The 15,268-nt window shown below is 34.9% G+C and overlaps 1 protein-coding gene across 1 annotated transcript in view; it reads left to right on the top strand.

Annotated features, from left to right (window-relative positions):
- The first annotated feature begins 423 nt into the window (after window positions 1-423).
- The window catches only part of gask1a (golgi associated kinase 1A), a 78,130-nt gene continuing 63,285 nt past the window's right edge, over window positions 424-15,268 (top strand). The window contains exons 1-3 of the mRNA XM_030157533.1: window positions 424-511; window positions 640-773; window positions 7,657-8,115. Coding sequence (XP_030013393.1) covers window positions 424-511; window positions 640-773; window positions 7,657-8,115 — 681 coding nt within the window. The remainder of the gene's footprint in view (window positions 512-639; window positions 774-7,656; window positions 8,116-15,268) is intronic.

The raw sequence follows: 15,268 nt of genomic DNA, 5'->3' as shown, positions 1-15,268 counted from the left end.
CAAGAAAGAAGTCACTGAACCTGAGGCAAAAATAAACACCAAAGTAAAGGCATTGGGTCCAAAAGAAAAGAAAGGGCAGGCGCCATCCAGCATCTAACTAGTCATCATCATCTCCATCTACCAGAGTTTACAGTCAACAACTCAAGGCCAAAGCATAGAATTAAGCAAAGCGACCACAGCTCTGTGGTGAGGAACAAAGCTGAAACATACATTCATCTTGAAAGGAGTAAATCCACAGTAACACACATCCCCTCACCGACAGATACTCTAATGAGCGACAGGAGAGCTGCAGGCAGATGGGAGGATAGACACACTAACTGGAACGCACACACACAAATACACGGCAGACACACAAACGCAAAGCCAGCGGAAAAACGCAGGCACAGTGGGAAATCTGATAGAGTCAGTAAGGAGCAGCAGGCTATGAAAAAGCCCTCCAGGAATCTGAAAAAGCACCATAATCTCTCAGAGGATCCCTCAGAACCCAAAGAGGATCCGGGGTCAGTGGACCGTACAAAGACCTCGTCCAAACTGAAGACGACCGTGAGAAGAAGATGATGGACGCTGGTGTGGGGAGCTTTAGAGAACAGGACTTCCCAAAGAGTGACCCCAGGAGGATCTGATCAGTCCCGATCTGAGGCCTGTTCACTGGTTCAGCCACGACGACATCCAGAGATGGAGCTCCTCGCAGGGGTGAGGTGGTCAGCAAGGCCAGGGTTCCTGCACACGGACAGGTCCTTCAGGTGGCGCTGGATCCCCCGACGAAGCACCAGGTAGATGTTTTACTTCATTAGAATCAGGAGATTATGTCATAGACCAGGGCTGGAAAAGTCATTCTAGTTCAGGGGCACATTCAGTCCAGTATGAGCTGAAGTGGACCAGACCAGTTAAATAGTAACAGCGAAAAAAAGTACAATTACACCATGAAAATGTTTGCATCTACAAAGTTTCCTTGAAAATGTGAGTAACATGAACAACCTGAAATGTGTTTAGAAAAATAATTGCAATTTTAACCCTTTTATGTTTCAGTTTATCATTTACAGATCACAGTGGATCTACAAATACACAAAACATTTAGTAACAGGCAGAATATTGGTTAAATTACACTTCTTTTTATTAGGACATTTCAGATTGTTCATATTTGTTCAGGTGATTCATATGTTTTAAAGGACAGTTTGTAAATGTCAGCATTTTCATGGAAGTTTCCTGTGTTTTTTAGACTAAATCAAAGAGAAAAATGTGGATTTATCATTATTTATAAGTTATTGTGATGATGTTTTCTGGTCTGATCCAATTTTTTTTTTATCATATTGGTCTATGTTGGAGCCATTTTTTGTATTTCAGTTGAAAATTCATATTTATATTTGGATTTGATATCTCATTAATATTTTATGTCTAATATATGAATATTTGAGTAATAATAGTATCAGTCTTAATGTCATATATAGGATGCAATCCTGTTGGCTGATGAATTTATAACTACGTAATGAAAGAGAAGCCTGAAGCCCAGGAGCATCACAGTCTGTTGACCGTCATGTAGCTTAATTTAGGAATTCATCCTTTGTTTTACATCAGTTTGAGTTTATAGTAAAGAAAAAAAAACTGAAAACTTTGGATTCCAGGCCTTTTATTTTCTGATACGTGTCGCGTATAAAAGAACTCCGAGGTCCAAGGTCCACGCTGCACTCACAATCTATAACGTGAACCTGAACTAAAAAGATTTAACATCCTTGGCTGTTAACGTCAGTTGTCGCTTTTCCATTGGCCCTCAAATTGTGCGAGTATAACATAAAATTTACCTAATGGAAAAAACATCAATTTTGCCAAAACTCTCGTTTATCGATTAAACATTTTTGTGCTGGCATGAGGTGGTTTTTCGGGCGTAGCGCAAATGGTATATCACACAAAACTGCAATGGAAAGACCTTTTTCTGCAACTACAGTTACGTGAATAAAACAACGGATGTTGACGGACATTACAACAAGTGAAGAAGAAGAGTTGTAAAAGAAATATGGTGCGGTGTATGTGGACACACCAGGAAACCCAATCATTTTGTAATTTAGTATGGGATAGAGGGGTAATATTTAATAATAATAATGAATATATCTGTAAATCAATATGATATTTACGTTGGTCACCATGTTTGTGGAATAACTTCTTGTGTCATCTCGTGATAATAAATAAACAAATCATCGCATTTGTGATTTAATGGAAAAACCAACATTATGCACTTCTGTTTTTTTGATATTTTGTAAATATTGGTAAAGTTTTGCACAGATGTCCAATGGAAAAGCGACTACTGTAATTTTTGCATTTCACAAATTCATCCCACGTGTTGGATTGGACTCTTTGGTGGGCCAGTTTTTGTCCACAAGCCGTATGTTTGACACCTGTGTTACAGATTGTACAGTAGATGAACGTCTTTTAAAATGTGCAGTGATTGATGAAAAAGTGTTGCGTGTTCGTCAGACATGACAGACAAACAGCCGGTTTCATCCTGGTTTAAAGCGGCCTGTGCAGACGGTGACTCAGGGATTTGTGCGACTACTCAAGGTTGACAGTGCATGTGGCAGGAGAGATGTTGTGGGTGGTGGAGGAAGACTGACTCGAAAATGAGCTCATTGAATACAAAAATATCCAGACACATTTTTTGGACATGTCTTCATCTTACTCTGAAACAGCATTTTTTTGTTAAAGCTGCAGGAGATGAAATCATAGGGAAAAAGACCAGATTCCTTCATTTTGGTCCAAAATAAAAAAAAAACAAAACTAAATATAGAAGGAAAGAAGAAGAAGCCATGGAGTACAGACGTGTAATGACATTTGAGGAAATCTTAAGAATAAATGGAAAACACCTGTGATTAGCTAAACATCTGCATCCACAGGGTTCCTGCAGGGTCTTAAAAAGTCTGAAAAGTCTTGAATTCACACATTTGCATTTATTACCTTAAATAGTCTTTAAAAGGTGTTAAATTTGATATTCTAGGTCTTAAGTTATGTTGCCATAAACTTGTTGGCTGTATTGTGTTTGAATGTGTCTGTTAAATGTCCAAGCTGCAAAGAAGGTAACGTTAGTTTATTCAGTTCCAACCCAACAATTTATATTGAAATTAGGAACCAGTTATCTCTAACTTTGCAGCCCCCTATGAAAAATGACTCGGAACATTCAGTTGTGTGTACGGTATGTATGCAATATTAAAAATCTACTGATATAAATAAATACATTTTAATAAATTCTAGGAGTTATGGATTTTTGTGGCAAATGGGCTGTGAAATGGGCGTTAAATTTTGTTCTAAATAGTCTTAAAAAGGCCTTAAAAAGTCTTAAATTTAACTTGTGGAATCCTGTAGGAACCTGCATCCATAGACATTCATAGGTGTGACTCATTTCACCTCAGACCACCTGAATTGAAGACACTAAAAGCTAATAACTGAATTTCTGCCCAGTGACACTGAAAAATATTAAATTATCATTCATTTGTCTATTTATACAACATGTACACTGGAAAAAATCTAAATCTTACCAAGTGTATTTTTCTCATTTCTAGTCAAAACATCTCATCACACTTATAATAAGACATAATCACCTCAAGAGGAACTTTTCAGCGAGATAGAAGAACTTATTTTTAGACAACAAATCTTGAAAATCTTATTTCAAGAAGTCTTAAAATATAATTTTCACTTGTTCCATTGGCAGATTTTTTGCTTGAATAATGCAAAAAAAAATGTTGAATTAAGCAAAAAAAAAAAATCTGCCAGTGGAACAAATGAAAATGAACTTGGCATGATTTTTTAAAATAAGATTTTCAAGATCTATTGTCTAAAAATAAGTTCTTATATCTCACTGAAAAGTTACTCTTTAGGTGATTATGTCCTTTTTTAACCCTTAGGGGTCCACGGTCATGGACGGAAAACTGGAGAAAACGCCTATGTAAAGATATCTAGTTTAAATATGGATATATGAATATATTATTACTATATTACTATAGAGGACAATATAGAGTATTATATATATATATATATATATATATATATATATATATATATATATATATATACATACATATATATATATATGTGTGTGTATATATGTGTGTATATATATATATATATATATATATATATATATATATATATGGTTTTTTTTGTTTTGTTTTTGTTTTTTAGTTTCTATTAATATCTGGAAGGATAACTTGTGAATGGGTATTATCATATTAGTGTATATAGGAAAAAGGATGTATGATATTGTTAAACTATTTATTATTATTATTATTATTATTATTATTATTATTATTATTATTATTATTATTATTATATTCATGCAAAATAATAATCGCCATATAGTGATCATAAGGAATAGTAATTGGGGGTAGGAGTACATAAGTTTTTACTTCTTCCTACTCCTTTTCGAGCACGTATAATTCCATTTCCTTTGTTTTCTTTATTATTATTATTATTATTATTATTATTATTATTATTAATAATGTATTTATTTTTGTGGTTTGTTTGCTTATCAATCATTTATGTACCAGTACTTATATTTTGCTGGTTGATTTTTGTTTTTATTTCATTGTCTACATGTTCGAAATAAAAATTTAATTCATTCATGCTTTTATGTCAAATATTTGAGTATAATTTTAATTTATGACCATTTTGATTTTCTATACCTAATATCTGGAACCAATATTCACTTTCAAAGTCTTTGAAAAGGTTCGTTAAGCATCATTGTGTTATCTATACAATAAATTATATACATTTTTCAAATCGGATTTTATATTTTTTGTGTGTTTTTTGTCCTTTTGTGTTGATATAGTAGGTTAAAGTGAAAAAATAATAGGTAGATGAGATAGATGAAGTTGTGCTGAAATCTTTTTTTTTTTACCAAACATTGGTATAGTAAACATTTCTTTATATAGTATATAAAGGCAAAATCAAAAGTACTAAAAAAGGCCAAAATCAACTCAGACCACTAAGGGTTGAGAGTGATGAGATATTTTGACTAGAAATGAGAAAAAATACACTTGGTAAGATTTAGATTTTTGCAGTGTAAAGAAGCAACATTAGCATTTTTGGCCAACTCTCATCTCTGTTTTCTCCATCTTTCTACTAAATAAAGTCACGTCTGTCTTCTGTTGATGGTTTCCCAGTGATTCCAGCCTCTAACACTGGAAGTTGCTCTCGTTTCATGTAAAACTGACACAAAAAAGGCCAAGTAAGAGTTAATAAAAAATGTATGATAGGTGATGCAGGTAGCTCATGTCACATTATGAATGCATGTCATGAATGTAAAAAGGCCGATGCAGCTTTTAAAAAAATATGGGGTTTACGTCAAAAGAATCAAGGAAAGAAAAGCAGGATAGACGTTGTTGTATGCGCCTGTTTACGAAACAACATATGCACGAACTGAAACAGCAGAAAATGTGTTTATGAATTTTTAATGACTACATCTCCAAATGTCTGAATAATGCAAAAAATTGCTTTCCATCTGGATGGAGTGTGTCAATATTTGTGTCGGGACAAAGTTTAGATCAGATGACGGGTATTTTATGGTATTGGGCATCTGTTGTCTGCTGTTCGTCCAGAACGCAGCGACACGACTTTAAACAGGGGCCGAAAACATGAACGTATTAACCCGATCCTTGTATCTTTGCACTGGCTCCTTGTTAATTTTTAAATTGATTTTAAGATTTTATTGTTCGTTTTCAAAGCTTTGAATGGACTGACCCCACAGTACATCACAGACCTCATCCAAATTTATAACCCAGCGTCCACTGAGGTCCAAGGGCTCATGGTGCTCTGACGTATGAATAGTCTGTTCTTTATTTGGTACTGTATAGATACAAATTTTTGGTTGATCTATTGAAATGCACTTAATACAGTAATGGTAAGTGTTGTGTTAAATGTCCCACTGTACATAAATTGACATGTTTTATTTTTTTTAATGTTATAGTTAATGTTATAGTCTAGTCTGCATATTTATTGTCATTTTCTCAAGGCAGTAAATAAACTCTGACAGCTGTTTTTCACTACTGGCTAAAAATATGTTAGTGATTTTTTAATGTAAATATATAGAACAGAATAGAATAGAATAGAATAGCCTTTTTGATCATTGTGTGTACACTAAAGCAATATGTACAAACACCAGTGCTACAGAAATAAGAATAGAGCGAATATAAAATTATAAATACAAAAAAATAAGATAAGAAAATTTAATTAAAAAATTGTACAGTTTAGCAAAGTAACATAAGAAGCTCTAGCTTAGTAGAATAAAAAAATTAAAACTGGATAAAATATGAATAGGCGCAATTTACAATGTAAACAGTATGTATATCTGTGAATAACAGTCTGTGTTTGGGTCAAAACACGATGTTTGAAATCTCTCTGAAGGGACATTTTAAAGACAATTTGACAGATTAGTGTTGCTAAATGACCCACATTTTACTTTTAAATTAATTTATGCTTTAGTTGGACCATAAGGGATTATCCAAAACAAGGAGCTACTTTATATTGAAATAAATGTTGGAATGGCAATCAATTCAAGTTCGCTCTCTGACGGGACATTACTGTGTTTTGACCCGTTTCCTATAAAAACAGTATGTATATCTATGTTAAACAGTATGTATACCTATGAAGCAGGTCTATATAAAAGCAGTGCATTTATTTTTGTTAACTCTCTGGTATCCCGTCCAGCTAGGCCCTTACTAAGCACCAAGTGTGCCTTTTTGGCACACTTGTGGAATAATGTCAAAAAATTCTCATACAGTTTGTTTTTAATTCTTTTACACTTTTTTCTATTTCATCAACTTGAGCCATAAATAAAAATACCAAATACTCAATAATTGTCACATTTTTTAACCCTTTAAATGCCATGTTTGTAATGTAAACAACACTTTTTTTTTTTTTTTTGATGCAAAAAACACAAAAAATTAATTTTTTTCAATATACTCCATAAAAAGTGATCACATATTATTTGATTTTTTTCATCCTGACATATGTCAGTGATTAACTCCAACATTGGTTAATTTGCATTTTTATTTTTGGCACTAGGTCAAATGTTCAAAAATACTAGCATCTGTCACCAAGTGTGCGTAAAATGCACACCTATAAATCAAACTATTAAATATTATATATTGATTTATTTTTCTGCTCTAATTTGATTTTATTTTTATAAATCCAGGTCAGCCCTAATCATACAGATCAAATGGAAGAAAGTGCGTTTTAGACACACTTGGCAGACAGATGCTAGTCTGGTCATTTTCTTTTGTTTACAATGTGCACATTTTAGTTGGTGGCCAGAATTTTAAAGATCATGCAAAAATGAACAACTTTTGAATTCTAACCTTATTTAAATTGTGAAAAATAATATGAAGTTTTTTTAAAACGAAGTGCAAAGTGTGCCTAAAAGTCACTCCTGGATACCGGAGGGTTACATTTTGTATAAATATTGCATTGTTATTGCAGGACAGAAGATTATTGCAGTTATATTTATTGCATATAATTCACATTTGGGGGATTATTGCACATACTGTGTCATAAGTGCGTAAATGTGTTTTTCTGAGGCCTGAGGCTCTATACTGTGTTGTGTTTTAATGAACAGGGAATAAAAGGGGAATGTTTAATAAGTCTATCCTCACTAAACCCTCTTCAATCCTGCAGACGAAGAGTCCTGATCCTGATCCTGATCCTGATCCTGATCCTGATCCTGATCCTGATCCTGGTCCTGGACTCGTACGAACCCACAGTGATCGCTGCCATCGGGGACGCTGCTCTCTGATCAAACGCACAGACGACTGGTTCGAGGTGTTCGCCTTCCACCTGGACCGGGTTCTGGGACTCAACAGGAGCCTCCCCGCCGTTCTGCGGACTTTCCACAGCGAGATTCTGCCGTATCGGTACACCAGTGGGACCCCGAGACCCGTGGTGTGGTGGGACCCGGATATTCAACACCTGGACGACAGCGACAACGACCAGAACTCGGTGCCGCTCAGTTTTGTCCAGTACCAGAAGCTGCTGAAGGTCGGATGTGGGCGGGAAGTGGATCTGAGGTCAGCGCCGTGCGTGGGAGTCCACCACTCGGAGTGGGGCCGACTGGCGCTGTTTGACTTCTTATTACAGGTAAGAGATTGAAAGATTCCCATGCTGCGACTGCATCCCGTAGGAAAGACATTTAACTCCACACATGATCTTTTAATTATTGCACTGCGGAGAATAAACGCCTTTTATCCTAAATGGGAAGGAAACTGTGGTGAGGATAGACCAGAGTGAGGCAGCTGTTATTAAAATATGGAAAAAGGCAGAGACAATTATTACAAAGAGGAATTCATAATAAGCAAGTAGGGTCAGGGAGAGCTTTGGTAACCATGTGAACCTCTCATTCCCTTTAAAAACTGATAAAACGAAGCTTGAAAGAAAGAGACTGAGATCTTTGTGGAAGAAAGAAAATCAAAGATTCCGTCTAGACATATTGTATGAAAACAGTATTCTGATTTTTCCGACACAAATAGTATAATTACCTTGTTAAAAAATGTGAAAATGACATGTCCTCCTCCTCTTTTGCTGTAAAATTCAGACTTTCTAAATGTGCAGTTTTTGTGTTTTCAAAGTCTGAAGCAGCGGTGGAAGTGGTCGTCTGATCCTTTCCTTAAAACTGCAGGGTTTCATTGTTTTTTAGTATCATTGGGTGTAAATTCCATAATTACTTTTCTGAATCGTGCAGTTGAAGGGTTCTGTATCTTGTCTTGCTGCTGTAGAAAATCTACCCCGTTATAGACTTACATTTGTTTTATCTCCATAAATACTAAGTCAGCAATTTTTCCAGGATTCATTCCGGTCTCATCCATTTTATAAGTGATTTGGTTCGTCTTTACATTTTTTTCTGTTAACACTGGTCTACAGTTTTTTAGAAATGATCTGCTTCAGAGATGAATGTTACGTATTTTAATCAGATTAATTGGAAAACAAAAAAACAAATGACAAAAGTGCTGGTCTGATGATGTTTTCAAGGTATATGACACTGGTCTACAAGGAAAATGCTTCCAGAATAAAAGTAATGAAATTTTACCACATGAGAGTCACTGATAAAGAAAAATCAAGTCAAAAATGCTGGTTGGCTGAACTTTCCAAGATACAGCCTTGGGTCAAAATGTGAAATTCAAGAATTATCGAGAGAATGGGTTTGACTCAAAAGGAATATTTGTCTCAGAGCTACAAGATCTACTTCAAAACACTGTCTGCACATTAGAATACATTCACTTTACAGGTTCTATTTAGTGGAAGATTTATAAAACTATTATAGAAATGTACATAAACCAATATATATGTGTAATAACACTTAATCATATACCTTGAAAACATCAGCAAACCGGCACTTTTGTCATTTATTTTCCAATTAATCTGATTAAAATACGTAACATTTAGCACATTTAATGTCTGAAGCAAATCATTTCTAAAAAATTATAGACCAGTGTGATAAAATGTTATTACACATATATGTTGGTTTAGGTACATTTATACAATAGATTTATAAATGTTCCACTAGATAGAACCTGTACAGTGAATGTATTGTCATGTGCAGACAGTGTTTTGAAGTAGATCTGGTAGCTCTAAGACTAATATTCCTTTGGAGTAAAACCCATTCTCTCGTTAATTCTCAAATTTCTTTATATTGTTAACCTGTTTTTTGTTGGAAACTCTAAGGACGAGTCTGGATTCAGATCGGTCTCAAAGTTGACAAAATTTATTCAGATCACAAATAAGGTGGACACTCAGCTCTGAGGACTCAGAGAACAATGAGCCCCGAACATTAGGTGAAGTGTACATTTATGGACCCTATGGGCGGGCTGACCCGTACAAATGGGTTGGTCTTTAACTCAGCGTTATCTAAAAAGATCAAACAGATGTGGGGCCTGAACTCTAAGTAAACTTATGCCAACAATAAGTTTACCCTTATCACCTATATTTGACAACACTATGTGTGTGAATGTGTGTGTTCAGACGTGGATCTAGAAGAAGAACAGAACCTAATTAACTCTTGTGTAGACAGATGGTTCCTATCTTACCAAGCTTAACCTAGAGATAATATACATAAACTACAACAGAGTACAACATAATCCTGGTCACAAAGAAGTCACTATTAACATTATTGAAGTAAAACAGATTAAACAAAAGAATCCTGTGTTAAAACAATAACTACTTAATATTAAAACAATTCATCCTAAAACTTCAATATCTAAAGTAAAATATATTTCAGTATTCTTTTATTTTGGTTTTATTTATTCTTCTGTACAGCACTTTGGTCCACCGTGGTTGCTTTAAAATGCTTTATAAATAAAGTTGGATTGGAATTTCACATTTTGATCCAAGACTGTATCTTGGAAACTTCAGCTGACCAGCATTTTTTTTTTTTTTAACTCAGTTTTTGTTAGATTTTCTTTTTTATCAGTACAATACAACGTATACATTTAAATACAGTTCAGTTAGTTTCTTTTCCTTTTTCTCAGCTGTATGTATATTCCTACAAACCTCCATAGGCAACCAGCATTTTGACTGGATTTTTCTTTTTTAGTGACTCACACATGGTAAAAATTCACAACTTTTTTTCTGGAAGCATTTTACTTGTAGACCAGTGTAATCAGATCGAACAACAGCTTTGACTGACAGGTTGGTGTTAACCCTTTTATAGTTCACTCAGAAATACTCTGAAATTCAAAATTTCAACCTTAAAGTGTTATTAGAGGGCATAACAAGACTTTATTACTTTTGTGAAATTTTTCCAAATTTTTTATTATGTAGAAAATCAAGGTCAAGGAAGTTACCATATTTGGTTCCTTGCCCGTAAGTGGTAAAAAATAAATAAATTAATTAAAAAATCCAAGAAGTATATATAAAAAATACCAAAAAAAAAAAAAAAACACTTATAAGGTGAAAGGAACATGTGTTTTAGAAAATTGGAGCATCACTTATAGAACATTAGAACATAATCACATGATCCCTTTGAACACCATTCCTTACATTAGTACCATTACTTCATGGTACCGAACAAAGCAGGTCCACTCACTGTTAATAATAATAAATAATAATAAACTTTATTTGTATAGCACCTTTCATACAGAAATTGTAGCCCAAAGTGCTTCACATTGATTGAAAAAAATACAATATTAAAATACATTAAGATTTGATTAGAAATACAATAAAATAAAAATAAATATAAAAACAGCGCATATTAAAATATTTGATTATGCATAGAATTTTTGAAGTGCAAGAAATAATAATGTCAGAATAAATAATGTAAATGTAATAAATGTAATAAATAATGTTCATGCAGAGGTGGACCTCACAGACCCTGGAGACCACATTGGACCTCACTGTCACTGTCGCTGTCACTGTCTTGTAATGTGTGTGGAAATTACCAAAAACAGTCACTTACCTGATAAAGGGTTAAGGCTGACTTTCCTGCTGAGTCGCACTTTCAGATTTTTAGTTTTTATCTAACAGGAAGCTCCGCTGTACTTGTGTTTGCTTAGTTTCTCTAACTACTTTGCTACACAAATGTTTGATGAAATCAATAAGCTAGCATTTAGCATTAGCTCACCTCTGACCTCTTGGTTTCCTATTGTCCAGCCCATTTTGTCCAAATATGGTCACTTCAGGCTCCAAAAAAAACCACACTGTGATGGCCAAATTCTAAAGTACTGGCTTCAAAACTACAGTTCATAAACCAATGGGTGACATTACAGTTCCACTAATTATATACGCTCTCTGTTTGGCACAATGTGATGATTTGGATGATCCGTCCTTGAGCAGATGTAAATATTACATCATACCTCATTCTGCTACATCTGCTGTCATGAAAAACCTCTATTTTCAACCACATGCACCAAAAATGAGCAGGTAGAATTAAATTACTTCCATCCTTTTCGTTTCAGTTGTGAAACTCTACATACATGACAGGTCTTATGAGATTTTTCCGAAGCCTCGTCTTTCAACTAAGCTAAATTTAAGATAAAAGGTGCCCACTGGAGGCACAAAATTTGCATCCAAATGGCACCGGGGAAGCTAAACTGACTGAGGATTATTCAGTACTGTATAATTTGCACCACCACTACCTTTGTGCCCGCAGAAAAATGAGATTCTTTCACAGCCCTAGTCAGTGTTGTAAGTCATTTTTCTTCATTTCTTGTCCTTTCTAAGGTTCTGGCAGTCATTGCTCAGACAATGACTGGTGCGTTACAGGATACAGGTGTTGAAAAGGCTGGTGCAATGGCTTCATATTGTGGCTATCAAAGCATACAAAGCACATGGGTGTATAAAGCCCACTCTTTGATTCTGTTCAGCGAATGTGAAGAGAAGAGACTGAAGAAAACTGAACATAACTCATATCGGCAAGAATACACAGTGCATGTACCCACGTGTCTATGCCGGCTTCTAAAATGTAGGATTTTAACCTTATAACGCCAAACGTGCCATATTTGATACATGAGTTTTGAAGCCCTCTGCATTAGGGGTGTCAAACTCATGTCAGTTCAGGGGCCACATACAGCCTAATATGACCTGAAGTGGGCCGGATCATTAAAATAATAACATAATAATATATAAATAATATCAGTTCCAAAATTTGTATGTCTAACTTCTATGTTTTAGAGTGAAATTACAGGGTGGGGAAGCAAAATTTACAATATTTTGAGGCAGGGATTGAAAGACAGTTTATGACCAATTAGTTTATTGAAAGTCATGAGAATTTATTTGCCACAAGAAAATTTCCATAATAGAAAATGTTTTTATTCTATGTGTCCTCCTTCATCCTCAATAACTGCCTTCACACACTTCCTGAAACTTGTGCAAGTGTTCCTCAAATATTCCGGTGACAGCTTCTCCCATTCTTCTTTAATAGTATCTTTAAGAAAGTCGACATTGCTGTGTGATGTTCTATTGGTAGCATGTTCTAAAACGCCCCAAACAGCAGAATCCAGAGGGTTTAGATCTGGGCTAGAAGGCGGACATAAACATGATTCCCAAAAATTGCTCAAGTTGGATTTGCACAAATCTTGTATTTTTCTAGCTGTGTGGGCTGGAGCACCATCCTGTGTCCATACATAATTTCCATCTGGGTAGTTTGCTTTAAGCCATGGCAATACCTGGTATCTCAGAGTCTTGTAGTAAGTATTAACATTGATTTTTTCATCAGCTTTGTAGAATTTTATAGGCATGTTCTTTCCATCGGAAGCCACAACACCAAAAGCCAGAACTTGAGCAGGATGTTTTGTTCTTAATGTCCTCTTAACCTCAGCTTTCAATTTTGCGATAAATCTGTCATTTCTGCGGTTCAGAACAGCATTGACAGTGAAGATCTTTTCATCTGAAAAGATCGTTACAATGGAGGACTTTTTCTTGAACCGTGTAATAATTTTCTTGCGCCTTTCCAATCTCTTTTCCTTCATAGCTGTTGTCAACAAGTGTTTTGGTGTTCTTGTGTAAGATTTTAACTTCAAATCATATTTTACTGCATTTCTAACGGTCTTGTTGTCTACCTCAAGTTCAGTTGCCATTTTTCTCATGGATTTGGTTGGATCCTTTAGGATTTTGGATTTGAGAGCTTTAATAAAAGCTTTGGTACGTTTTTTGTTGCTTCCTCCACTTCCAGACTTTCTGGTAATAGTTTTGCTCATAGTCATTCTCTTCTTTCCATTATAAACAGTCTTTATGGACACTCCAACTATTTTTGAAATCTCCTTTGGTGTGACGAGTGCATTCAGCAAATCACACACTCTTTGACGTTTACTTTCCTGATTACTCATATGGGCAAAATTTTATGAAAAGGTATGGATAATAGTGTTAGGTATGATTATGACATCAATATATGTTTGGGTTCAAAACAACTGACGTAGTGCCTGCTGAGAAAAAAAAACTAAATGTTCATTGTAAATTTTGCTTCCCCACCCTGTATATTATCAAAATGTTTATGTTTACAAACTAACCTTTAAAAAAATGAAAAACACGAATAACCATGAACAAAATGAAATTTATTAAGAAAAAAAAGTGCGATTTTAACAATTTATGCCATTATTTGGCCTCAGCTTCTCATTTTCACATGTTCATTACAACTTACAGTGGATCTACAAATACACAAAACATTTATTAACAGGCAGAATATTAGAACAATTACACTTAATTCTCTGAAGACATTTCAGGTTGTTCACATTGGTTCAGGTTTTTCACATTTTTTGTAAAACACTAGTCTGTAAATGTAAACATTTTTGTGTAATTTTATGTTTTTCTACACAAAAACAAAAGAAAATTTGTTTTCATTTCATTATAGTTTATTATGATAGTATTCACTTTAGATCAAACTGACCTTTATTTTAAAATCCTTGATTGTTAATGTTTTCAGTGTAAATTCTGTATTTCACTAATTCATCCCGTGGGCCGGATTGGACCCTTTGGCGGGCCGGTTTTGGCACCCGGGCCGCATGTTTGAAACCCCTGGTCTACATGATCAGTGTGATATTTTTTTTCTTAAAAAACCTGACGTATACAATTAGATACATGCAATACACAGATAATCAACCAGGGGGAGGAGTTTATTCACCAGAGGCCTTTCCAGTGACACTACAAAACTGTCATTAATGAGGAAGGAGGCAGAATTTTGGCAATTTTGAAAAGGAATTACCAATTTGTTACACATGTTTGTGTTATGTTTTTGTTTGTTCAAAAATAATAAAATTTGAGCATTGAGACCCGTTGTATCAAATATGATACAAAATTGAAACTCATACATAGAAATTGATATTTGAAAAAAAAAAATGTTTTGGTTGTTCAGAAGGACCAATAAAGGCTCCAGTTTCAAAGAACTGGAATTTTCTGTCAGTGGTTTAATAGTTAACTCAGGGGTGTCCAAATCCAGTCCTCAAGGGCCGGTAATCCTGCATGTTCCGGGTATTTCCCTCTTCCATCACACCTGGAAGCCATTACATCGTTATCAGACTTCTGCAGAGCTTGATGATGAGCTGATCATTAACTGACCCAGGTGTTCTGGAAGAGGGAAATACCCAAAACATGCAGGATTCTGGCCCTCTGGCCCTCAAGGACTGGACTTGGACACCCCTGATTAAGGCTATACAGGGTTAAGCATTTTTGAGATATTGTTCATGACTTACCCTCAGATGCTTCTTCTCCATCTGGTCTTCAGTGAAAGCAGCAGAGCGTCTATGATTCACTAATGCCTTCTCGTGTCTTTAATCTTACTTTAATGTCATAAAACATCACATTTACA

Source organism: Sphaeramia orbicularis, chromosome 16 (genome assembly GCF_902148855.1).
Source record: "Sphaeramia orbicularis chromosome 16, fSphaOr1.1, whole genome shotgun sequence".
Classification (NCBI taxonomy): Eukaryota; Metazoa; Chordata; class Actinopteri; order Kurtiformes; family Apogonidae; genus Sphaeramia; species Sphaeramia orbicularis.
The sequence above is the reverse complement of the archived record's forward strand: the minus strand, read 5'-3'. Positions and strand labels throughout refer to the sequence as shown.